We start from the raw sequence: 27,575 nt of genomic DNA on the forward strand, positions 1-27,575 counted from the left end.
TCTCTCTCTCTCTCTCTCTCTCTCTCTCTCTCTCTCTCTCTCTCTCTCTCTCTCTCTGTCTCCCTCTCCCCCTACCCATTTTCCCTTCCCCACCCCTCACCCCAACATAAAATTTGTTATTTTAAATCTTCCACAGATACATGATTTCATCAGTGTGGGTACTCCTTCCAGAAAGTCTTAATGGTCTAGGATTTCATGACTGTTGGTACTCTCTCTCTCCCTTCTCATCAAAAAGGATTAACCATATCTTCCCATAAATCCTCTATAAGCTATCTACCAAACACAATAAAGACCTTCCTCTTAATCAGGGGTTTTTAATCTTTTTTTTTTTTTGAGCAGTGGACCCTTTTGGCAGTCTGATAAAGCCTATGGAACCCATCTTAAAATAATATTTTTCAATGCACAAAATAAAATACTTAGGATTAAAAAGGAAACTAATTACATTGAAAAAATATGTGATTTTTTTTCCTATCCAAATTTATGAAATCTAACCAAGGGGTCCATGGATCCCAGGTTAAGAATTCCTTCCCTAAGTGTTTTAACAATTTCTTTGGTACCAGGGCAGCACTTGGACTACCCATTTGTTATCCTTTGCCCTTGGTCCAGGATTGGCCCACCTACTTTTCCACTCATATATTTTCTGAATGATGTCTTTTACATCTCTCTTTACTGCAGATAATTGATGTTCCCCATGCACCTCTCCAGTGGTTGTGGACCATGTGAAATTTTGGTTCTCTGTTTCCATATGACTTGCAACTGTATGATATTACCATAAAAACAGAGGGAGGGAGGGAAAGAGGGAGAGATGGAGAGAGGAAGAGAGGGAGGGGGAGAGAGACAGAGACAGAGAGAGACAGAGAGAGAGAGAGAGACAGAGAGACAGAGAGAGAGAGAGAGAGACAGAGACAGAGACAGAGACAGAGAGAGAGACAGAGAGACAGAGAGAGAGACAGAAAGAGAGAGAGATAGATTAAGTGACTTGCCCCAGGGTCACACTCTCAGCATGTTTGAGGGGAAGGATATGAACCATAGTCTTCTTGATTCTGATTCTTTATCTCTAAGTCATGCTGCCTGTCACATACTAAAATATTCTCACATACAACACACACAAAATGCTTTTGAACTCAACTGAATTCAAGAAACATTTCTTAAATGTCTGGTCTATGGCAGACACTGTGTTAGGCAAAGACAGAATTAGGACAGTAATTGGCCTTGAGAAGCTTTTTCTACTGAGTACTATATTATAATCAATCTCACCTAGCATTTATTAAGAACCTACTATGTGCTAGGCACTGGGATACAATGACAAAAACTAAATCATCTCTGCCCTCAAGGAATTTATATTCTACTGAATTTGAATCCAGCTGACCCTCTTCCTCCTCCTATACAAGCTACAATGCCCTGTCCTCACCTTTCATGAGTTCTGTTCACTGAAATGTCCATCTTCTGGTGGCTAACCTTCCAATGAACAGCCTCTCCAGGTTTAGCTAGATTGGATCTCCTTACATCAACACACAATGGGTGGCCAATTATATTTAAAGACTTTCCAGTTTGGTAAGTCTCACTAGAACTTGGATTCCATTAGCACAGCCTTCAAGAATGGAAGGCTACAGGGTGGCTAGGTGGCACAGTGAATAGAGCACCAGCCCTGGAGTCAGGAGGACCTGAGTTCAAATCTGGTCTCAGCCACTTAACACAAAAACTAGCCATGTGACCTTGCGTAAGTCACTTAACCCCAATAGCCTTCCAAAAAAAAAAAAGAATGGAAGGTTACCTCCAAAGCATGATTGCAGTATGATACTCTGTAGGTTATAAACTTCCTACCCTTTTCCCAGTGCCTGTCTCCGTATCTATAGCATCTACTCAGTGTTTTGCATTAGTAGAGTAAGATTTTACAGAAATCATAAGATTATAGATTTATAGCTGGAAGTGTCCTTAGAGACCATCTAGCTTCAATCTCTTAATTTTATAGATGAGAAAACTCGAGCCTAGAGAAATCAAGCGACTTGCCTGAGATATACAAATATTTAGTGACAGAATTAGTTTGGGGACCTGTCTTCCCTTCCAAATACATTATTGTTTCCACTGTACCTCAAAACCATGAGCATCAACATAATCACATTAAAGATACCACATATTCAGACAGAGGCTATTGGTAAAAGAGATAAATAAATAATGCATCATGCACAATCTAAGACAAAATTTCTTTTCCCCTATGAGCTTATATCTAATTTATTTCAACTTAATTTTAAAGCAAGTTATGGAGTAGGCAAAATACTGTGCTCTCTCCTTAATATACGGCTTTTAATTTTGGAATTGTGACGTATTTCCCTTTTTAATTCAAGGGGAAAAAAATCTTTCATTTGAGTTATAACTACTTCTGTCTACCAGAAATGTATACACCTACATATCTAAAGTACTTCATAGAGGGTTTACCAGAGAAGAGTAAAGAAGTTCAAATGCCAAATATTCAGAAATAAATTAAATGAAAGCATAAATCAATAGGTAAAATCAAGATAACTTTTTTACTATGAGGGAAAAAAAAACGTTCTATTTTTTTTAATCTAAATGACCTAACAAAGGTACCATTCTTCAAGAGTGACCATTTATTTCAGAAACAAGACAAAAATCTGGTGTAGGACATCTCCCCCAAGTCCTAGGCAATCACCCCATTTTTCTTGCACTTTGCTTATACACACTTTTGTGCAATATTCCATAGGGATCTCTAACCCTGGATCAACTTCCCTCAACTCAGCCACTGTGATGCCACCTCTGTTCCCTCTTTCAAATCCCTTTTCAGCATATGCTTTTTTTTTTTTTTTTTTTTTTTTAAGCAATAGGGGTTAAGTAACTTGCTCAAGGTTACATGGCCAGTTATTTCTGGGTGTGGTGCTGAGTGTCTGAGCCCGGGATTCAATTTCCAGGTCATCCCAACACTGCAGCCGGTGCTCTTACTCGCTGAGCCACCTGGCCACCCCTAAGCAATTGGGGTTAAGTAACTGGCTCAAGGTTACACGGCCAGGTGTTTCTGGGTGGGTGCTAAGTATCTGAGCCCGGGATTCGATCTCCAGGTCATCCTGACACTGGAGCCGGTGCTCTTACTCGCTGTGCTACCTGGCCACCCCTACATATGCTTCTTTTGAAGAATGCATCACAAGACACTTTCCATATATAAAAATTCCATATATAAGAATCAATACAAGATCATAACATGTCATTAACCAAGGTGATATAATCAAAAAGGTATTAGGTTTGGAGTAAGAGAATCTCAGATCAAATCCCAGCCCTAACTTTGTATTACCCCTGTGATAATGGCAAGTCACTTGTGTTCTCTAGGCCTCAGTTTCCTCACCTGTAAAAAGGTCAACGACAGAAAAAAATACAATATAGGAAGATATTTATAGCAGCACTTTTTGCAATGATAAAAAACTGGAAATAAAATAGATGCCCACAGGTTGAAGAATAGTTGAACAAGTTTTAGTAAAATAAAAACAATGTTCTAAGAAATTAATAATGTAATGGACACAAAGAAACATGGGAAGACTTATATGGAATAAGCAGAACCATAAAAACATATACAATGATCCCAAAAATGTAAATGAAAAGGAAAAGAAGCTAAAATTGAATGCATAATCATCAAATTCTGCTCTGGAGAAGAGATGAGACAATATTCCTCTCACTTGTTTGAGGAGGTAGGGTGGTATGGGTATGGAACGATGTATGTGATGTCAGATTGAGTTGATTTATTGGCTAGTTTTGCTGAACTGCTTTTTTTCCTCTTCTTTATTCTTTGTTACAAGTTCTCTGGATAGGGAGAGGGTGTGATGTATTTGAGAAAAAAGGTCTAAAAACAAAAGATATCCATGAAAATTGAAACTTTGCTATAAAAAATGAAGGGGTTGGACTAAATGATCTATGAATCTAGCCATATATAGATTAAACAGATGTTAGATTAACTGTGGAAGCTGGAACTTTCCTTTGGCCCATGTATTTCTATGAACTTTCTTCTGAAATCATCCTCAGGCTGTTGTCCAGCATTCTCCAGATGTAGAATATGAGAGCAATAGGCAAGGGTAGAGGTTCCAATAAATATTTATTGACTGACTGGCTAATGGACATGAATTATTCCAACCATAGGCACAAGTATTGGTCATGCACATTCCTGCCAACTTTTCCCTTTGTGATACTCAATAGTCCTTCTTCTGCAGATTCTACGTTCTATTGTCCGTGTTCAATTTAGAATGTGAACCAGTAGTTTATGTTTAGCTCTAGGCTCTTAAGGTACATAAAAATATAAAAATAAAAAACCTTTTTCCTTTCCTTAAATATGAAATAAACAGACCTGTTACAGGAAACTCATTCCTTTCATGTGATCCCCAGAATTCAGGGCCTGCTGGAATATTTACACGTTCTGTTGTTCAACAACCATTTATTAAGTATTGACCAAAGACAAGATAACAGGCACTTTTCTGTCCCTTGACTAGCTGATTAATAAATGCTTTTTGACTGATTGGGGATACAAAGATAGATATTACCAAGTCCTGTGCTGAATGAAGATGCTTACAATCTAATAAAAACGCAGGTATGAATCTACCAGCTGGGACAATGTCTTGGACTAATTTTGCTCCCAGAGGCTAAGAAGGCATTTGTGGCAATTGAAACATTTTCAATTTACTCCTCTCTATAACTGTCAACATGAAGTTGCTTCTATCCTAGTTTCCTTCCTACAAACCTTACACCCAAATGGAGGGGAGATGAGTCTAGCAGCCTCTCCAGTTCAAATCCAGGCAGTATCACATATGATTGGGAAAAAACACAGACTTCCTACAGGACTATGCCCTTTAAGAAGAATTATAGAGATGCCCATACCTACAGATCAAATTTGCATAGGTCTTTTTACGGGTCAAATTTTATTTCAAACAACTACAATGACAGTTTCATCACAAAAATATTTTAGAGCTCCAGACAATGGGCCAAACTTCCTCCAAGCAATACTCAAAACCACAAAATTCCTGAAAAATGAAAGAGTGATTGTCATGATGGAATGTGGTCCATGGTACCATATAAGGGAAGCTCTAGGTGGCACAGTGAATAGAGTGCTGGGCCTGGAGTCAAGAAGGCTCATCTTCCTGAGTTCAAATCTGGCATGAGACACTTGTTATCTGTGTGACCTTGGGTAAGTCACTTAACTTTATCTAAGTTCCTCATCTGTAAAATGAGCTGGAGAAGGAAACAGTAAACCACTCCAGTATCTCTGCCAAGAAAACCCCAAGTGGGGTCACGAAGAGTGAGACGTGGCTAAAAATGACTGAACTACAAACACCACATAAGTCAGCTCTTCCTTTTTGTGTTGTGTTCTTCTGGGGTCAAATGTCCTTTAAAAGACTGTCTGGGGCAGCAACTGTGTGTGTGTTGTATTACTGGACCTTTATATGGAGAGTTTTAAACTGCCTTTTTCCCTTCTTGCCACCACTCAGTTGCAATAAGTTGCATACTTAATCCCAAAATTTATTTTTTAAAAATACCAATCCAGGGTCGGGTAGGTGGCAGTGAACAGAGCACCGGCCCTGGAGTCAGCTGGACCTGAATTCAAATCCGGCATCAGCCACTTAACACAAAACTAGCCAGCCGTGTGACCTTGGGAAGGTCACTTAACCCCAATTGCCCTACCTTCCCCCTCCAAAAAGCAAAATCTAAAAAATACCAATCCAACTGGTAAGAACATTGGATTATTTTTAGAACAAAGCTAAAACCCAGTTGTGGACTGTATGTGTTGCTTTAACAAAAAAAAATTAAAGTGTACCAAAATAGAGACTATAGATTAGTTGAAATTTCCAAAATCAATAAGATATTATGGTAACACAACCAACAGCAACAATAAGAATGATAACAACAATACTAATAGCTAACATTTATATAGTGCTTTAAGGTTTGCAAAGAGGTTTGTATATTTTTTGTCATTTAATCCTCCTAACAGCCCTGTGAGGGTGGGTCTGTTATCCTTACTTTACAATGAAGGAACTGAGGCTGAAAGAGTTCAACTGGATTGTTCAGCATCATATAGCTAGTAAGTGTATAACATGTGAACTCAGATCTTCCTGAATCTATCCCTCTATCCACTATGCCACCTGCTTCCTGGAAATGTCTGTTTTGTGTTGATTGGGATAAATTATGATAGGTCATCAGTTTCAGAGTTCTATTAGTCCTTGGAGATTATTTAATCTAATTCCCTCTTTTTGTAGATTAAGAAGCTGAGGTCCAGGGATGATTAAGTTAATTTTTCCAAGGTCACACAAATACGAAGCAACAGACAGAACTAAAATTCAAACTCAGGTCTTGTGGCTACAATTCCAATCATACTTTCCATTATATCATCTATCCAACCCCTGTGTACCAAGTTGCTTTCTACTGTCCAACACCAACCATCTTAAGTCAATTTCCTTGCTTCTCTCAGTTTACAGCCACACCAGGGCCAAACTTAATAGATGAATACTGTGCATGGATGAGAGGCTGGACTGAACTGAATTGTATAACTTGGCCTCAAACTATCTTGCAAATTTGACTATATTTTGACATTTGAGTGAACCATAAAGCCACTGGAGATGATACTGGGCAAGGTGGAGAGAAGGTGTATTGGGGACAGATTTAAATGTAATCTGTGGGCATTAAGACTGAAGTAGCTAGTATATATTAGATATTATATTATATATTAATAACAGTAGACTGCTGGATTTAAGAGTCAGGAAAACCTGAGTTTGGATCCTTCATCAAACACTTATCTAGTTAAGTAACCCTGGTCAAGTCAGTCACCTAACAGAGAAATCAACAGAACCTTAAAAGAAGCCTTACTATAAAATGAGAATAATGATGATACCTATATCACAGCTGCTGTGAGGCTCAAATGAGTTAACATAAGTAAAACATCTTTCAAACTTTAAAAAACTATATTAGTGCTTAAACATTATATAAACTTAAACTATATAAAGGCTAGGTACTAGGAGTAGTAATTGACAATAGTCAGTAGTAGTTGCAGTAACCTGTGGTACATGAATACGATAAATGTTACTATACTCTAAGAAATGATGATTATGAATGATTCACAAAAGCACAGGAAGATATTATTCTTACATGTTTCCAAAAAAGTTTCAAGGATAAATACAAGCTTGATTTTCCATGAAGAACAAAGGTAGAAATTCAGGGAACTCTAAGGATTCTAGGATCATAGGAAAAGAGATTTAAAGCTGGAGAACCCTTAGAACCCATTAAGCCCAAATCCCTCATTTTATACAAAATAAGGAATGAGGCCTAGAAGTGATATGACTTGCCCGTCTAATCTTAAATAAGTAGTAAATGGGAAAATCAGATCTATTTAAACCATAGCTATTGGCTGATAATTCAAAAACCACTAAATTATCAGTCCCATTTCATAGCAATGTGTACTCACTGGGGCAAAAAACTCTTTTTTTATTCCAAGAATTTATTTATTTTTAGTTTTCAGCATTCATTTACACAAGATTTTGTGTTTTCTCCCCATCTCTTCTATATCCCCCACCCCAAGATGGCAAGCATACTGATTACCCCTTCCCCTGTCTGCCCTCTCTTCTATCCACCCCATTCCTCCCTTACACCCTGACCCCTTACTTTCTTGTAGGGCAAGATGGATTTCTGTACCCCATTACCTGTATATCCTATTTCCTGGTTGCATGTAAAAACAATTTTTTAACATTTGTTTTTAAAACTCTGAATTCCAGATTCTCACATTCTTCCCTCCTCATTAAGAAGACAAGCAATTCAATATAGGTTATACACGTATAGTTATGCAAAACATTTCCATAGCAGTTATATTGTGAAAGACTAACTATGTTTTCCTCCATCAAGAAATCAAGATATTATGAAACAGATCCAAACAAATGAAAAAATAGAAGGCAATGTGAAAAACCACTGACCGGGAAAATAGATCCAAGAGAGATAATTTTAAAATGAGTGGATTACCTGAAAGCCATGATTAAAAACAGAGTCTAGACATCATCTTTCAAGAAATTATTAAGGAAAACTGCCTTGATATTCTACAACCAGAGAGTAAAATAGAAATTGAGAGAATCCCCCAATTGCCTCTTGAAAAAAGATCCCCAAAAGAAAACTCCTAAGAATATCACAGCCAAATTCCAGAGTTCCCAGGTCAAGGAGAAAATATTACAAGCAGTCAGGAAGAAACAATTTGAGTATTATGGAAACACAATCAGGATAACACAAGATCTAGCAGCTTCTACATTGAGGGATTGAAGGGCTTAGAATATGATATTTCAGAGATCAAAGGAGTTAGGATTAAAACTAAGAATCACCTACCCAGCAAAACTGAGTATAATACTTCAGGGGAAAAGTTGAATATACAATAAAATAGAGGACTTTCAACATTCTTGATGAAAAGACTAGAGCTGAACTGAAACTTTGACTTTCAAATACAAGAATAAGGAGAAGCATGAAAAGGTAAACAGGAAAGATAAATCATAAGGAACTTATTAAAGTTGAACTGTTTACATTCCTATATGGAAAGACAATATTTGTAACTCATGACACTTTTCTTCGTATTAGGATAATTAAAGGATGCAAAACATTCTTATGAACTGTGTAAGGTGGTCTACTCAAAGAAAGTCCAAGGCAGCTAGACAGTGCAGCAGACAGGGCACCAGACCTGGAGTCATACATTCTAGCTATATGAACCTGGGTAGATCACTTAACCTCTGCCTTGGTTTCCTCAATTGTAAAATGGGAATCATAATGGCACCTGCCGCCCAAAGTTGTTGTGAGGATCAAATGAGATAGTATTTGTAAAGCACTTAATACTACCCATGTAGGTCCTAAATAAATGCTTATTTCTTTCCTTCCTTCCTTCCTTTTTAGAAGATGGCCAAGCAGGACATTATACAAATGCCAAACCTCAGATTGAATCTGCACCACACAAATGGTAGAGAGGGGTGTGTGTGTGTGTGTGTGTGTGTGTGTGTGTGTAAAACATTGTTTATATGTCCAGAATTACTAGTGCTTGGACTTTGGGATCAAAATTAGAAGGACTGCTGAAAGTAAATTCCACAGACTGCAAATCATTCATTTGTCTCTACTTATTGCAAAACTAGTCATTTTCTCTGATGCAACTTAAAGACCATTTTCTACCAATTGTGACTTTCTAATCTACTGTTTAGAATGTTACCTGTTATTCCCAAACCTAACTCTTTTGAATATGCCTATTTATCTTGAAGGCACCACCTTCCTTCTAGTCCCATCACTCACAAACTCTTTCCCCCATGTTCCACATAACAAGTCTTATCAGCTCCACCTCCATCTATGTTTCCCCTCCATTCCCTCTCTACACACTCAAATGGCCACCACCCTGGTTCAGTCCCATCACCTAGCCAAGCTGTAATAGCACTGTCTCAAATCTGTCCTTTTTCCATTCCATCCTCCACACAACAGCCATAGTGATATTCCTAAAGCACAATTCCAACCATAGCAATGTCCTTCTTAATAAATTCTGGTGGCTTCCTATTACCACTAGGATCAAATTCAAATTCTTCTATTTAGCCTCTAAAGTCTTTTACTAGCTGACTTCAGCCTACTTTCTAGGTTTATTATACATCACTCCCTTTCTTGCTCTTTCTGGTCCCACTCAAACTGATCTTTTTCACCTGGCTCCTTTATCCCTTTCTTTGAAAACAACGTATGACATTCCTGGAATACATTGTCTTCTCACTTCCGCCCCTGTGAATCCCTAGTTTTCTTCAAAGTCCAATTTAAGTAGCCCCTGCTACATGAGGTCATTCTTCACCATCCTGGCTGCTGGTGATTTATCCATCAAAAAAAAAGAAAAGAAAAAGACATTTTCTCTACTTTGTATATACTTATACATGTATGAGTTTTCTCTCTATACTCCTTGAGGACAGGGACTGTTTTATTTTTATCTTTATTATCCTTAGGCACAGTGCTTCTGCCTGTGTTTACTGATTGACTATTCCTTGAGTGAAGAAAGGGCTTACTAATTGATTAATTTCTCCTTTGAGTGAAGATTCTAGAAAGCTGGGATCCATTCTAAGTACCGTGTTTCCCCGAAAATAAGACCTATCCCGAAAATAAGCCCTCCCCTTACTGTGTAAGATTCCTCTAAAATAAGCCCTCCCCCGAAAATAAGCCCTATTGAGATTGCTACTGTGGTGAAGGTGATCCCCTGCGCTACACGCTACATTATGGTACCCTCTGTATGCACCATCACCCCCGGGGTGAAACACACACCGCGCTCCAAGCTGCATCCAATCAGAGCTGCAGCAGTGAGCGCATCATCCTGTTCTTTATTGAATTCATTATTGAATAAAGGTACATTTTTTTGTTCACATTTACCTGTTTATTAAAATTGCTGTCAATGTTCATTAAAATAAGCCCTCCCCTGAAAACAAGCCCTCTGGTGTTTTTCTGTCCAAAAAAATTTATAAGACAGTGTCTTATTATCGGGGAAACACGGTAAGCATAGATTGGTTAATCAAACCAAGTAAAACTATTGGGGGGGAGGGGGAAGGAATGGAGAGTGGAGGGGTTAGGAGGTGGCATGGAGCAGGGCAGGTGATTCAAATGAGAGATGTCACTATAAAGTAATAAGATTGATTTTCTGTGATAGGTTTGCTTAAAGTGTCAGCATATACCAATGCCCACTGTCTCCACTTTCCCTCCCCTGATTATAATTATTTATTTTTACTAATTATTAGAAGTAATACATTATTAGTAATAGTAAATTAGTATTTAAATAGCAAATAATAGTAAATAAAATAGTAAAAAATGGTAAATCCTAAAAAATAGTAAAACATCATTTCTAATAATAATAGCTAGCATTTATCTAGCAATTTAAGGTTTGCAAAGCTTGTTACATGTTTTCTCCCATTTGATAATGCTTTAAAGTCACCCTTTCCTACTACTAATCCCCACCAACCAAACAATTCTTAGTAGATGACACATAGAACAGTTTTCCTCATCACCTCTGTTCTTTCCCCTTTTAAGCATATCATAGAGATGCCAATCAGATTCTTTCCCCCTCTCCTATGCCTTTTATTGTGATGCTTCCTTGCCTATTTTTTTATCACTTCCCTATCTAGGCATTTGATTATACTGCTGACAATATAAAATTAAGAAAGCTCGGCTAGGTGGCACAGTAAATAGAGCACCAGTCCTGGAGTCAGGAAGACCCAAGTTCAAATCCAGCCTCAAACACAACACTTACTAGCCATGTGACCTTGGTTAAGTCACTTAACCCCAAATGCCCTGCCTTCCCCCTCCAAAAGAGAAAAAAAAAAGAAATTAAGATAGGCTCCCAACTTTAATGAATCTAAATATCTGAAAGACATTATTTTGGCAATTTCTTTCCTTTTTTTTCATTCTGATAAAATGTATGACATAGTGTGTTGAACCCAATTAACTAGTCACAAAAGCCTGGTTTCAGGCCACAAGAAAGTCACTTATCAGTCTCCTAGTGTAGTGAAATTGTGGTAATGGAATTCCATGACCATGGCCTATTTCTTAAAACACACAGTTAATATTGTGGTTGGACTTTAAAGAAAATTTCCTTGATGAATGATTGACCTAAAGTAAGTCATATTATGTAATACAACTATAATTTCAGGGTTTGTGCAACCTCTGAAAAATAAAAAATTTATTGACTTGGTAGTCATTGATTATAATAATAAGGACTCCTCTCCATTGTTTTTGGAAAAATTTCAAGGTTTTTATATATCAGTCCCAATATTGTTTTGCCATTACCATTTCTTCCTTAGCCTGACTGTTTTCTTCAACACTGCTATATAATGAAAACCAGGAAGTGCGATGTACCATTTTTACCAGTTACTCTGATCAACATTCTAAGGTCAGTGCCAGGGCTGTATAATTCATAAAGAACAGGTGAAGGAAGAATAGCTTTAAGAATCTGATCCTAAATGATACAAATTGTAATATTTTGACTCCAGGAACAACAGAGATGAAGACACACACACACACACACACACACACACACACACACACACACAAAACTTCATTTTTTAAACAGAGGAAATAAATTGTCTATAAAATTGAAAAGACTTGAGAAAGGGAGACAGCACAGAATATTGGATATGAATGCAGTTACTGGATGTGGGTTCAAATTCTGATTCTACTAAGTTCACCTATGCGACCTTGGGCAAGTCATTTCTCTGTATGGACTTCAGTTTCCTCTTCTGTCAAACATAAGGGTTAGATGAGATAATCTTTATGGTTCCTTTCAGTTTAAAATCTATAATCCTATATCAACCCAGGAAGAGAAAGCAGGAAAGCTCAATAATTATAAGGCATGAATTTTTATTTGGTGATAGGAAAGTGGTTGAGAATTAGAGAAAGCAGCCTGGAATTAACTAGATAATTACTTCAAGTCTGATACTGTACAATTTTGAAGACCTGTGTCACTGGTATATTATTATATTCTTGAATATATGATTATATTATGTATATTCTTATATTCTTAAGATAATACCATCAACAGGATAAAATTAAAATTCTATTCAATTTCACGCTTGCTGTCATTATAAAGGCTTAGACTGAACAACAAAGGCAGCACTCATTGTATTTAGCCTATGTTTTTCAAACTGAATATTGGAGGGGTGGGGAGGAGTTCTGACACTGTCCATTAATAGAAGATCCTCACCTGTCTTTCTAACTCTCTGCACCTGAATGTACCCACTTTGCTTCCCAGTATTACTTTGCTCCTTTCTATTTTAGCCATCAGCTTTCTCTCTCATCTAGTCCCCACCTTGGATAGGCCATAACTCTCTTGAAACACTGATCATTTCTAAAATAATTGAAAGAAAGACAAGTTGTTTCTATCACTCTTTTTTTTCAGACTCACCTTCTTAACTTAATAGAAGGATGATCTGGAGCATGGGAAGAGGATTTCAAAGGGGCATTCAGAACTGTCATGGACTGAAAGTTTCAGAACTATCAGAGCTCCAAATTTCTCCAGGAATAAAAGGAAAGTTAATTTAGTCATTTATTTCCTGGGTAGCCATGGACTTACCCAGGCAAAATGACAGTTCATGTCTGGCAAAAATAGATCTTTTTTTCCTCATATTAATTTTTCCATTTTAAAAACTTTAGGTTGCTAGCATGATTTAAAAAGTCTTGGTATCCTGCCTAATAATAGTAGGTAATTGCTACATAGCACTTTACAGCTTACAGAGCCCTTTTACCCACAGTATCTCCTCTGATCCTCACATAGCCCTGTCAGATAGCTATCTCCATTTTAAAGTCAAGAAAACTAAGGTTTAGAGAAGTCAAGTGAGGGCTAGTAATTGGTTTCATTTTAGAAAAACCATAGTAAATGTTGTTTTCTCTTGTTAACCAACAACAACCATTTTATTCCAATGCATTAATATAGCTAATGCTACTATGACAATAATAAGTATATGATGGCCACACATGCAAACATTTAACATTTTAATATTTTGTTTAAAAAGCTGGGAATAATGGATGGACACTTCTTGAAAAATTAGCTTCCTTGGCTTTTTAAGGTTCTAAAACTTAACTGGAGAGGAAAAATCCAGACTTTTTACACCAAACTAAATATATTTGCAATGTATTTTTCCACCAGTTTCTCCTTTGATTAAGAACTTGAATGTTGTTTAAAATAGCAAATTTTGACAGGGCTGGGCAAGAAATTATTTCCTCTGTTCCAGCATTTAACATGCAATGATTTTTTTTTTTTTTTTTTTGCTGCTTAATGTGCTATTTCATTCTCTCTTGCCTGGAGGAAAACACACCCAAGTATTATTTGTACATTTCCCAAACATCCCAGACAGGTTTAAAACCCTCCCCGCTAAACTCCTTAAGACACAAAAAGGTTCCAGCTTTTTGGTTGTGCCCTAGCCCCCAGCATACCTGATGATCACTTACAAAAATGAAAAGAGAAATGCAGCTGATGAGGGGAAAGTGTGTGGTCTGAATAATGTGATTAGGAGAGGAGAGGAAGCATTCTAGAATGAATTTGTAAAAGAAAATGGAAACTCCCCAGTCTCAGGAACCAATAGGAAACAGTTACCTGGTAACTTGCTTTTCCCCAGTAAATCCTGGATTAACAGTCTAGAGGTACTAAGAGGGTTTTGAGATATTGAAAAAATACCCCCCCCCCCCATGAAGAGTTCCCACTTTGAAAGAATAGTTCTCAGACCAGTGGTTCTCAAAGTGTTCTCCAAAGAACAAGTGGGACCCCGAAATTCTTTTGGGGGATCTTCGAAGTCAAGCTATTTTCATAATAATACTGTTTGAATTTCTAATACAGAAAGTATCGATAGATTATAACCCACATAAGCAAATGCTGGCGGGGGGTGGGGATGCTCAATAATTTCAAGAGGGTAAAGGGATCTTTAGATCAAAAAATTTTAAAACCCCTGAGGCAGCCTATGAGGACAGGAGCAGAGGAGTCTTCTTTTTGAATTTCCAGCCATAAAACCAGAAAAGGATCTAGGAAAGCACTGGCAGGAACCTCTAAGTCTCCAAGAAATGCATCCCAAGAGTTAACTCCGAATATTTCTTATGAGCTCCCTATTGTAAAGGGCTTCTCAAAGCTTAAGCGCTCTTCGCCAAAGATAAAGGACTTCGGTCAATAAAGTAGCCCTTAGCCCTGGCACCTACCCCCTGCCTCGGTTACCTTCATCCCATCCCGTAGAAACCCAGAGTGCCACTGATTCCCAGTTAAAGGTGAAGAGCCACAAGGTGCTCTAAGAGCAGTGGCCGCTGGATATCCCGGAGCGGGGCCGGGAAGGACAACACGGATGCTCGGTTTACCTGCAGCGTCCAGCAGAGCCAAAGGACCAGGCACCGGAGGAGGAGGAGGCTGCATCCTCCACCTGCCCTCCCGGGATCCAGGGGCGCCCGGAGCCCCAGCCTGTGGCGCGGGGTGCTCTGGTCCCGGGGCCGAGAGGTCAGCGCGCTCTGGAGCCGCTAGCCAGAACTGGGCTGCCGGGACCTGTGGCCACCCGGGATTAACTCCCTCCCGAGGCTGGGAGGGAGAGCTCTGCCCGCTCGCCCCCAGGGCGCCGCCGCTACGCCTCCGCTGACTTCTGCGACTGCATTTATCCTCTGCTCAGTACCCCTCCACACACCCCCGGCTCTCTTCCCCTCCCTTTCCCTTCCCTCCCCTCCCCACCTCTCGCAGCTGCTGCTGCAGAAAACCCAAGGGAGATGGAAGGCAGGGGAAGGAAGGAAACGTGAGTTCTGTGGTGTGGTCCCACGTCGGGGATTTTACCATTTCCTAACCGTCCTCTACTTCACACCCACTTCCCTTCCATTCATTCAGCTCTCCACCCCCTGAAAGGGAATCCTGTTCTGCTCCCCTACGAGTCTGTTGGGGATCCAGGGAAAGCCTAAAGAAAGAGGGGAGTAAGTCTTCTCTGATGGCTGTGGTGACTCTGAACTTAATTCCCGGGGTTACACCCATCACGCGGAGTGAAGCGGACCAGTGCTCACATAACTTGCCACCAGTGTCAGCCACAGTAAGACCCTCTCAGCCCTCCGGGAGATCCAGGCCGTAGTCATTTATGCAGGGCCGTGACAGTATCTCCCACAGTAAAATCATTGGGTGATTTGATGGAGGAAAAGGAAAAGTAAGAGATGGGAAAAGAAAGGAGGAAATAGGAAGTGTATGGCAGCCACTGTACAAGACCATGAAAAGTGGCTAGCTATTAATCTTATACCTGTGACAAACGCTAGCGGCTTCTCTCGTTACATAAAGGGGATAATAATGCCCAGTGGTATCTCCCTTAAGGCAGCTACATGGCACAGTGTGCTGGGCCTGGAGTCAGGAAGACTCATTTTTGTGAGTTCAAATCTGGTCTTACCCTGTTTGCCACAGTTTCCTCGTCTGTAAAATGAACTGGAGGGGCGACTAGGTGGCACAGTGACTAGAGCACCAGCCCTGGAGTTCGGAGGACCTGAGTTCAAATCCAGCCTCAAACACTTGACACTACCCCTGGGACCTTGGGCAAGTCATTTAACCCCAATTGCCCTGTCTTCTCCCCTCCAAAAAGCAATCAGTCAATCAATCAATCAATCAATCAATAAAATGAACTGGAAATGGCAAACCACTCCAGCATCTCTGCCAAGAAAAACCCCAAAGAAGTCAGGAAGAGTTGAACATCATCAGTACCTACCTTAGAAGGTGGTTGTGAAGAACAAACGAAATTATGCACTTTGCAAACTTTAACAATTCATGAGTCTTTTTTTCTTTTGGAGGGGGAAAGGCAAGGTAATTGGGGTTAAGTGACTTGCCCAAGGTCACTAATAAATGTGTCAAGTGTCTGAGGCTGGATTTGAACTCAGGTCTTCCTGACTCCAGGACTGATGCTCTATTCACTGCACCAACTAGCTGCCCCTTTGTGAGTCATTTTAAAAAATATAAATAGAGGTGAGGACTCTCCTTTTGTCCAGGGAAAAGGTATACCTCTTGGAGTGAGAAAACTTGAATTTCAGTTCCAGTTTGTGTACTTATTTTGATGTGTGATTTTAAGCAACTCACTTGTCTTCACTGTCTCAATATCCTCCTTTAAAAAATGAGAACAGGATGTAAAGTCTTCCAAAAGAGCAGAGACCATCTGGCTTTTGCATTTGCATAGTGCCTGGCACATAGTAGGTGTTTTTTTTATTGTTTTTTGATTGAGTACCTACCTTACAGGAAAATTTTGAGGAAACAATTTTGTAAATAAAATGCTAGAAATATCAATTAGTAATAAAAATTTTAATTTAGGGTAATATATTAAACAAAAAAATATTCTTAGAATTTCATTTCCCCCCAGCAAAAGTGCATCAGGCAGCTGAAATGTCCATTGAAAAGCTGCATTTTCATCAGTCTATTAAGAGAAACTGTCCCTAATTATTGGGAGAAACATCTCTTCTTAGAGAGCTGGACATTCTTTGAACAAGGAAGAACTACATCTAGTTAAGAGTGTGGAAGGAAACTGATAAAGAATTCAAGCGATTCTTTTAACTTTTTTATCCTACACAATAGCCAAAGCATCAGAAATCCTTCTCTCACTATCTGAACCTGAGTTTTTTTTTTTATATTTTGATAACTGCTTTTCAATATAATTAATTTCCTTAGTAATCCTTGTAATTTATTTTACCCATTTAAAAACATCATTCTGAGAAGGGCTCTATGACACAAAAAATGTTAAGAATCCCTGATTTAAACTAAATTAAGACCTTCTTTGGCCTGATCATAGGAAAAAGAAGAATCAGAAAGTTCTCATGCTGAAAGAAATTCTTCTGCTCCCATGTCTCAGTCACCAATCATGCCTTTCTCAAACAGACTTCAAGGAACATCATCTATCTCCAAAGCTTTGATTTCCACTTAGTAAAGCAGTATATATCCATATATCTCTCTATATGTATTGTGAATATGCATATGTATACACACATATATGTACTGTATATATGTGTTTATCTATACATACATGTATTGGATATATACATACATACATATGTGAGTATATAGACATATATAAAATATGGTCCAAGATTTTTTCCAGGTGTTTCTTATATTCCCATCTTTCAGATATATTGAGAATCGATTCCTAATTGCCCTTAAACTTATGTAACCTCCAGTATAGCCGTTCTCTGTCTACACTTAGTTTAGTCTAGCTTTTCTTCCCACCTTTGTTTTCCTTAGGGTCATTTCTCCTTTCTTATATAGCAAGCACATTAGGGACTATGATATTAGAGTCCAGGTGTGGAAGCTCCATTGTCATAGATAAAAGAATTTGCTATAGAAATCTTTACAAGTGGTTTCCACTTTTTTTTCATCTGTGTGGGACCTTCTTTCTGGTTTGTTTTGTTTCGTTTTGCATATAAACCCTTTTTTAGCAGAATTGCATCTTTAGCAAACAATTTGAGAACCTATTCACCCACACCCAGTATTGTTCCTACAATGGTTGGACTCTCTAAACATATACATACTTTTCTTTAAGTTGCTAAAATCAATAATTACGCCAACGCAACAATATGGAACAAAACAGTTTATCTCTAGTAAAATAAATGGTGGGTTAATAAGCCACTTCTAACTTTGCCTTTCATCAGCACATAGTCACACACAAAGTGATGGAGATAGCTCAAGATTATAAAGAACTGAAGGCTTGCAAATCATAGTATGCATTATCATATTTGATCCCCACGACAAAACTGGAGGGTTAGTGCTCTCTTTGTCTCTCTTTTATAAAGGAGGAAACAAATTCAAAGGCTAACTGACTTTGCTTCTTAAGGAAACATAGCTAGTATTTGAGGCAGGATTTGAACTCAGGTCTTGTAGACTCCAAGACTAATAACTTGATGCATAATGGACACTGTCTCTTACACTATAATTTCAAATATGCAATTACTACACAAAGAGAAATTTAAAAAGATAGTAATTTAAAATATATTCCATTCATATTTATTACTAAACTCATCCACTCAATCTATGAAAACAACAGAGCAGAAACAAACTCTTAAAAAGTAATCTTTTTATACATCTGCACCTTAGCAGACAATTTCCAAAATTGTAGGAAAAGGTGATAAACCCGATACAGAACAAATATGTGTATAATTGGTCCGGCTCTTTATAAACCCAGATTAGCCTTTCTCTAGTCTCTCCTCTTGAGTTGTAGCTATTCTTAATGACAATTTTCATTTGAATCCACTAAGGAATGAGAGACTTTTGCTTCTGCATTCTGAAAGTCTAATGGGTGAACATTATGAGATGACAGCTGAACTTCCACCCCAATGGCAAGATGAACTCAAAAACACTTTCCTTTCTAGGTTAATCTCCACATGACTTCAAGCTGATTTGGCTCAGGTGCATCTTTCACCAGCCTTTCTGTAAGCATCTCACTGTCTTATGAGGCAATATTTCTCATAGCCTCCCACTATCAATCCTTTTAAGATTTTATAAACAAGTTTGTATACTACTATTTCCCTTAGCTACCATATTTCTCCACTTGGCAGGGAGTGCAATTATTTGCTAATTGAGTGGAGTCTGTACTATGGTAACTGAAATACATTGGTTAAATTTCCTTAGGAAATTATAGAAGGTTAACTATGTTGAAATCTGTTCTTTTATCCAATTCTAATTTTCACCTTCACTATCCCACTTAAATAAGTTAGGTTGGAGCTGGCTCAATTGTGTGTCATAGCTTAATTTTCATTTTCATTTTCTTCTCATAAAAAATGATTTTAATCATCAGTTTTACTAAATTCAGTCTGACTATACATAGACATCTGATTTGGAAATAATTTCAATTCTGTGCAAAATACAAATACAAGCTGTTACATTTTTTGAATACTACTTAGTGCTCACCATGTCTAATGCCTCCTAATGTCTTTTGTTAAAGGTATCATTGACCAATACAGCTCAAAGGAAATACAGGATGCACAAATTTAGAGTATCCACCCCAAATGTTCACATGGACTATTTGTGCTCAACCTGTGGTAGAGCATTCCAAGCTTGTATTGGTCTGATCAGCCATAGTTGGACGCACTGAAACTTGACTGTAGCTTAGTGATGTCATTTTGGTCCTCTTGGACAGCAAAGGATAACAACCAACCAACCAACCACCAATTTGTTTTTCTTGCCTGCATATAATTTGTGAAAGGGCTTCCTTTGCCTTTTTTTTTCTTTTTTAATGGTGTAATGAGAATGTAAATTTTAAAGATCTTCCCTGCCCCTAGGCTAAAGTGCACCTGGAGCCTGGGGTGGGAGGCTTGTTTTTCAGTAGATACTTCTTGATTGGTCAGTGGGTCAATAAGGTTGTTACATTCTCTGAGCCAGGAGAAGGCTATATAAGCCCTGGTGTGTAGCTTTGTTTTGGGGCTCACTTTGAGAAGTGTTCTGTGATTTGATCTGGATTCTGGGAAGCCGTTGTCCAGAGCCCCCCAGCTTTGAAAAACCCAGATGTTGAAACCCAGATATTGATTTGGTATGGACGTAATGGTTGGACAGTTTGGAAATCTGTCTACTTGATCTGTTTCTGTCTTGATAATTCTGCCTGTATACTTTGAAGTTCAGGGTGCTGATGTTTTTCCCCTGAACTAGGTAAACGATACATGTTTGACTGATTAAAGTAAGCTTGTTAACCCATTTTGAGTTGCTTTCCTTTATCAAAGCAGATCCAACAACCTGTATTGGCAGCAAACCCTGAGGACGCTTAGGGTGCTTGCTGCTACAAATGGTGAGTAGGCATAGAGAGAAAATAAATGTTCATTGAAAATAGGGGGGGGGGAACTAATGATACATAGGTATAGGGATTCTGTATAGTCTAACAGACCTTTCTTGATTCATATTTTTCAACATATCTTTTACCATCCTTCCCTATGTTAAACTTTTCATTTAAATCACTGCTTATCAAAGTATATGTTGATTTATTCAGAAGGCTGAATCTTATTAAAGAATTCTTCTCCTAATTCTCTGTTAAGAGATTTTGGCATGTAAACCACAGTCTTCATGGTGGCCTTTGTACAAATGCCCATCGCACAAGATCGCACATGCCATCATACAAGATGACCAAGGGTCCTGTAAAAATATATTTCTTGTTAACTTCGGATATACCATAAAAGCAACTCAACCAACTCCAAAGAGAACTTTGTGAGACTTACTCCTATTCAATCCAACTTCCCTTTATCTCTGATTTCATTTATATTATAACACAAATTACCAGATTGGATATGATTTAGTTCCTCCAGGAATATGACTACAAGTGGGACCACAAACAACATTTTCATATTTAGAAAACTAACAACCCCCCCTAGCGGGGTGACTAGGTAGCACAGCGAGTGGAGCACCAGCCCTGGAGTCAAGAGAACCTGGGTTCAAGGCTGGCCTCAGACACTTAACACAAAAACTAACCTTGTGACTTTGGGCAAGTCACTCAACCCCAACTGCCCTCCAAAGAGCAAAGAAAGAAAAAGAAAACCAACAATTAGTGCTTGTGAGTGTTCTAAAAACTGTGTGATTCTTGGCACTGCCTCTCCCTTTTCCATCATTCTGCCACTGTGGCTGTAGAAGTGTCAGGAGACTGCTCAGAACTGAGTCATTGTTTGATGTTTTTCATGGGTTGCCAGATCACCAAGTGGCCAGCCTAATGTCAATGAGCATCTCTGGTCTCAACTCGGTTGACCCTCAGAAAGCAGACGTAGTCTGAATGTAGGACCATCCACAGTCTTTCTAGAAGAGTAGAATGCAGGCTTTGTTGAGGACCATAAGAGATGACAAATAATGAAGGAAAAAGAGGAAGAAGAAAGGGAGGAGGAGGAGGAGGAAGAAGAAGAGAAGGAGGAAGAAGAGGAGAAGAAAAAGAAGAAAGCAACTCATTTTTACATAGTGCTTTACTATTTATATAGTATTTTTGCAATCATTATTGTGACATACATTCTCATTTTGATGAGATAAAATAATTTGTGACATAGGCAAAGAAAGTATTATTATCCCCATTTTACAAATGAGGACCCTCTGGGTAGAGAAAGTCAGTGACTTGTCTAAGGTCACATTACTATAAGTCGCAGCACAGAATGGTCCCGTCTTCCTCCTACTACTTTGATGTTTTGAAAGAGTAAATACCAATTGGAGGCAGGAAAATAAAGAGGGAGAGCAATAATTTGCTGTTGGGTGAGGAAAGTCACTGTTCCTGACTTTAAATTCTAGTTCTAGAAGGCTTATTTATCCTTCTGTAACTCTTCTCTAATTCTAAGACCAATTCTATAAAGATGTACTATGCAGAAGAGAAAGAATTGGAGGAAAGGAAGTGCTGACGTTTTGAGGACAAGATCTATGATTTCAATGGTTTCAGAAACTCTCAGATGATCTTTTTACCAATACAGATAAGCATTTTCTCTGAACTGTGTACAGCAGTATCAAACTCAAATACAAAGGGATACATTGGGGCCACATTCTGACTTAGAACATCACAAATTAACATTATTTATGTTTTATTGTATTTTTATTTATTTTGTTAAACATTTATCAATAATTTCATTAAAGAGAATGAAAGTAATGAGACATCATAGCAAAACCTGTGGGATACAGCCTAGGGCAGGAATCAGAGGAAAATTTATATCTCTAAATACTTACATCAATAAAATAGAGAAAAAATGGATCAATGTATTGGATGTGCAATTTAAAAACTAGAAAAAGAACAAACTAAAAATCACCAATTATACACTAAATTGGAAATCCTAAAAATTTAAGGTGAGATTAATAATATTGAGTGTAACAAAACCATCAAATTAGTAAATAAAACTATGAGTTGATTTTATGAAAATCCCAATCACATTTTAATCTGATTGGGTACTTTTACTTTGGCCAGTGAAGGGGGCTCACTGGAAAGAATTTAATACCTCTGATCTAGAAGTATAAAGACTTACCCAGGATAATACTACTAGCATATGTCAGAGGCAAAACTTGAACCCAAATCTTGCTGGCTCCAGGACCAGCTCTTTCTCCATTAAGTCATCTTTGTCTCTGCTTCCATCTTGAGGTATTAAAATATTTAAAATAATAATGTTGAAAGTGTGATTGTCTATTACATTAGTCTTCTAAATAACCCATTCTACTGCTCTCTCACAACATCTACTTACTCACAGAATACTCTTTTCTCCTTGGGAAGGGGAGTATTGGTTGTGAAAACTTGTATCTTTTCTCTACCAACTGGAAGCCAGAAGACCAGTATCTCCCTTCTTCTAAGTTCTCACCAACAGCTCCTCTCATTCAGGGAGTAATAAATCTCTGTTAATGAGGAGTGCCTTAAGCAAATGGCCTTGGAGCCAAGGATTACAAGCAAATTCAGGTATGGTGGATAATTCAAAAAATTATTTGGATAAAACGCTCCCAATGCCCCTTCTAACTCTCTAATCCCCTGACGCTGAAGAAAAGTCCTCTTGGGGATCTCCTTTCCCCTTGTGATACTTTTGAGATCTTAGTAAGATCAGTGAAAGATTTGGGAACAATGGTTAAAAAATTTCCTTTTACTTAGAACATCACTCAAGCCTATTTAACAACTCTTGCCAAACTTTCAGATAATATTGCCTCCACCACAGTTGTCTTCCGTGGAAAAAAAAAAATTATGTTCCAGAGGATGAATCATATATCCTTTCCTTGAAATGAAAGGAAAAGAAATGCAAAAGGGTACGGAATGTAAAAGAAAATACAGCATAAATACTTAGAATATTAAAGAATATTTTTGTTTCTGGAATAGATTGATGATTTACTCAAGAAGGTTAATAAAAGAGAAACATAATGATATACATAGAGAGATGCCCTTGGAAACAGGAAGACCTTGATTCATGGCCCACCTCAGAGGCAAATTGGCTATATGTGACCATCAGTGAGTCATTTAACCTCATAGTCAGTAAATAAGCACTTAATAATCCCCTACTATGTGCTAGGTGCTGTCTTAAGGCCTGAGAATACAAAAATGAAATAAAACACAATCCCTACAATCAAGGAGCTTACAATCTAATAAGGGAGATAAGATGGGTACAAAAATAAACAGTATCGTTCAAAGCAGAATGTAAAGGGGAGGTCCAAAGTGCCATGAGAAACATGAATTGGGAGAGATAATTTTCAACTAAAGAGATCAAGGAAGGCACCCATTTGGCCATCACTTTTGACCCTTTCTATAGGAAGTTCTAACACTTGCTATAAGATACAAAGAAAGGCAAAAGGTAGTTTCTACTTTCAAGAAGCCAACAATATGGTGATGGGGAGGTGGGGGAACACAACATGCAAAACAACTATTTACAAAGATATATTCTATGAACAAGACATATATGGAATAAATTGGAGATAATTAATAGAGGGAAAGCACCAGCATTAAGAGGGATCAGGAAAGGCTTCCTAAAAGAAAGATGTCCATAATGCCCCCAAGCAATTCTCTCAGATCTATAGGGTTGCGAAGCAGGTACAGATTTGCATTGGTAGAGGGAATTTCCTCAGAGGGAGTTCCTATATCAGTAAAATCACATCTGGGGAGAGGAGAGTTGGTGAAATTAACAAACAGCATTAGGGTTCTTGGGTCTCATCTACATACTGAAGAAATCAGAGAATAATTGACCTATGAAAACAGATGTTGAGTTGTTTCAGTCATGTTTGACTCTGTGACCCCATTGGAGTTTTTCTGGGCAAAGATACTGAAGTGGTTTGCCATTTCCTTCTCCAACTCATATTACAGATGACAAACTGAGGCAAACAGAGCTAAGTGACTTGCCCAGGGTCACACAGCTAGTAAGTGTCTGAGGCCAGATTTGAACTCATGAAGATAAGTCTTCCTGATTCTAAGCCCAGTACTCTATCCACTGCCCCACCTAGCCAACCTAATAAGTTATTTTAGAAGAAATATAAAAAGTTGCTTTTGATTCCTTCATAGCTAGAAAGATGGGGATTCTAATTTTAGAGTTAGAAGAAACCTTGGAAATCTTCTAGGTCAGAGCTTTCATCTTATATTTAGAAGTCTAAGGAAGGGAAGCGACTTGTCTAAATTCACAAAGGTAATAAATATCAGAACTTAGATTGGAACCTGTATCTTCTGACTCTATATCAGAAGTGGGGAACCTATAGCCTCAAGGTCATATGTGGCCCTCTAGGTCCTCAAGTGAGGTCCTTAGATTCAGTCAAAAGGCCAGGCTTGAGGACCTAAAGGGCCTAGAGACAACAGGCTCCTCACCCCTGCTCTCTATCAATCAATATGCATTTATTAAGCATTACAATATGCCTGAGCCTTGCTAAGCATTTGGGATACAACAACAAAAAGTCAAAGTCTCTGCTGTCAAGGAACTTATGTTCTAATGGAGGAGCTGGCATATGTGTACATTAGTAATCTATAATATGAAATAAACACAGGATGGTTTGAGAGGGACATTAGGAATGTCTGGGGATCAAGAAAGGTTTCATTTAGAAGATGATGCATTCACTTTGTCTGGAAGGAAACCAGGGATTCCAGGAGGCAGAGATGAGAATGTAGGGCTTTCCACTGAACTAAAGGGAGAGACATCACAGACATTCGTATTTATGGAATAGAGCTCTTTTCCAGTATTGAGGAGAAATGAAGAGACATGCTGAATTTGCAATCTAGTTCTCAAACATGCTAATTGGTCCATCTGTGACACATAGGCTCCCATTTGCCACAGAACAATCTCTGAGCCAGTGTTCACAGGCTTAAAGCATGCACCTCATCAGTGGCTGCTGCCTGACTCTATTCCTGCTCCCACCATGATCTCGCCAAAGAGAAGACAACACCAGCTGGAGAAAGGAGGGGAAAGAGGGCAGCAGCTAGCTGGGGGTGGGGAAGCCGCTCTTCTCCAAAATGGAAGGAGAAGAAGAGAGAAAGAACATCGTTAAGCTCAAACTGGCTATCAGCTACTCTCTAATACCCTGGAAGGCACTAGGGAACCACTGGGATCACTGTGGACTAAAAGTTATAGTAGTGAGTTATATATAGGTACATTATAGGAATGTAAATTTTTAAGATTTTCCCTGCCCCTAGGTATAAGTGCACCTGGAGCCTGTGGTGGGAGGCTTGTTTCCCAGGAGATACTTTGTGATTGGGCAGTGGATGAGAGAGTTGTTACATTCTCTGAGCCAGGAGAAGGTTATATAAGCCCTGATGGGAGGCTTTGTTTTGGGGCTCACTTTGAGAAGTGTTGTGTGATTTGACCAGATGAGACTCTGGGCAGCCGTTGAGAGCCCCCTGGCTTTGAAAACCCAGATGTTGATGCTTCCCTCTCTGGTAACTGTGATTAGGTATGGATGTAGGTAATGGTTGGACAGTTTGGAAGCCTGTCTGCTGAAATGTTTCTCTGTTTTGTAACTTCTGCTTGTAACCTCTGTATACTCTGAAGTTCAGGGTGCTGACCTTTTTCCCCTGAACTAGGTGAATGATATGTTTGATTGATTAAAGCAAGATTGTTAACCCATTTTGAGTTGCTGTCCTTTAGAAAAGCAGATCTAAGAACCTGTGTTAGCAGCCACCCTGGGGACGCTGGGGTGCTTGCTGCTACAATATAGCACAGCAGATTTTTGAGGACTTGACCAAACATCTTTTTTTTTCCACTGGGGTCAGTTCCATTGATTCAAAGGATGCTCTGGAAAGGGATGGAGTAGAGGAAGAGAGAGTAGTTCTAGAAACCCTCATTCTTAAAGCTTCTGATGTTTCAAACTGTTCAGGATTCTAGACTAAACCAGAGTTTCTAGGGCTTCTGAGAAAGAACTGTAATCATACTGAGCCTCTAGGACTTTCTTATATCAAGAAATTCCCAGACCTAGGACCAGGCCCCACCATTCCTTGACACTTATGAGTCCCCCAACCCAGATCCATAGCCCTCAGTATCTCCTGTTCCACATAGTCAGAAGTAATTCAATTTGATGTCAACAGACATTTATTAAGCACCTACTGTAAGCAAGGAAGGCACTGTGCTATGCCTGGGAATTAAGAAATGGAATAAAACACAATCCTTGCTGTCAAGGAGCTTTCAATATTAAAGGGAGATGACTTATGAACACAAATAATGGCAAAGTGGTATAAAGCAGAATGGAAGTATGAAGGAGAGGTCCAGACAAAGTGCCATGAGAAATATGAATTGGTTGGGATCATTTTCAGTCAAAGAATCAGGGAAGGTACCAACTGGCCATCACATCTGTTCTGATACTTGCTAGAGGAAAAATTGGATGCCTAATTGTGTGATATTGCTGCAGTGATTGAGACACAATCAGAACCAGGAAACTTGGTAGCCCAGTGAATAAGTAGTCAGGCATCACTTAACACAAGGCATGGGCCATAGTAGATGCTTAATAAATTCTTATTGACTGCCTAGATAGAGTACTGGGCCTGGAGTAGTAAGATGAGTTCGAATTTAGTCTTTGACACTGTTTTGTATTTGTATCTCTGTATACCTCTAATTACTCAACTATAAAATGAGTATAATAATAGCACCCACCTCCCAGAGTTGTTGTTAAGGATCAAATGAAATAGTCTTTGCAAAAGGCTTAGCACAGCATCTGGCATATGAATAGGCATTTAATAAATACTTATTGGCTGATTAACTAGATAGAATGCTGGGCCTGGAGTCAGGAAGACTTGAGTTCAAATTTGGTCTTAGACATGTAATAGCTGTATGACCCTGGTCAAATCATTTCATCTGTTTGCCTCAATTTTCTCAACTATATAATGGGGATAATAATAGCTCCCTCCCAGTTGGTATCTTCCCTGATTCCTTTGACTGAAAATGATGCCTACCAATTCATATTTCCCATGGCACTTTGTCTGGACCTTTCCTTTACAGTTCCATTCTGCTTTATACCACTTTGCCATTATTTGTGTTCATATCTTATCTCCCTTTAATACTGAAAGCTTCTTGATAGCAAGGATGTGTTTTATTCCATTTTTGTATTTCCAAGCATAGCACACTGCCTTCTTTGTTTACAATAGGCACTTAATGACTACCTTCCAGGGCTGTTGTAAGGATCATGTGAAATAATCTTTGTAAAAGGCTTAGCACAGTGT

General features: G+C 38.6%; 1 protein-coding gene across 4 annotated transcripts in view; it reads right to left on the bottom strand.

Annotated features, from left to right (window-relative positions):
• Positions 1-15,182, bottom strand: part of TMEM255B (transmembrane protein 255B) — a 195,641-nt gene extending 180,459 nt beyond the window's left edge. The window contains exon 1 of one of the 4 annotated variants that reach the window (XM_069094063.1): positions 14,845-15,180. In XM_069094063.1, coding sequence (XP_068950164.1) covers positions 14,845-14,899 — 55 coding nt within the window. In that variant the 5' untranslated portion in view covers positions 14,900-15,180. Of the gene's footprint in view, positions 1-14,844 lie in introns of all 4 variants that reach the window. The other 3 variants (XM_069094062.1, XM_069094064.1, XM_069094061.1) reach the window with 3 other exon arrangements.
• Positions 15,183-27,575: the final 12,393 nt, after the last annotated feature.

Source organism: Petaurus breviceps, unplaced genomic scaffold (assembly GCF_028583685.1).
Source record: "Petaurus breviceps papuanus isolate PSGF00001 unplaced genomic scaffold, PetGlider_PUasm1.0 214, whole genome shotgun sequence".
NCBI lineage: Eukaryota > Metazoa > Chordata > Mammalia > Diprotodontia > Petauridae > Petaurus > Petaurus breviceps.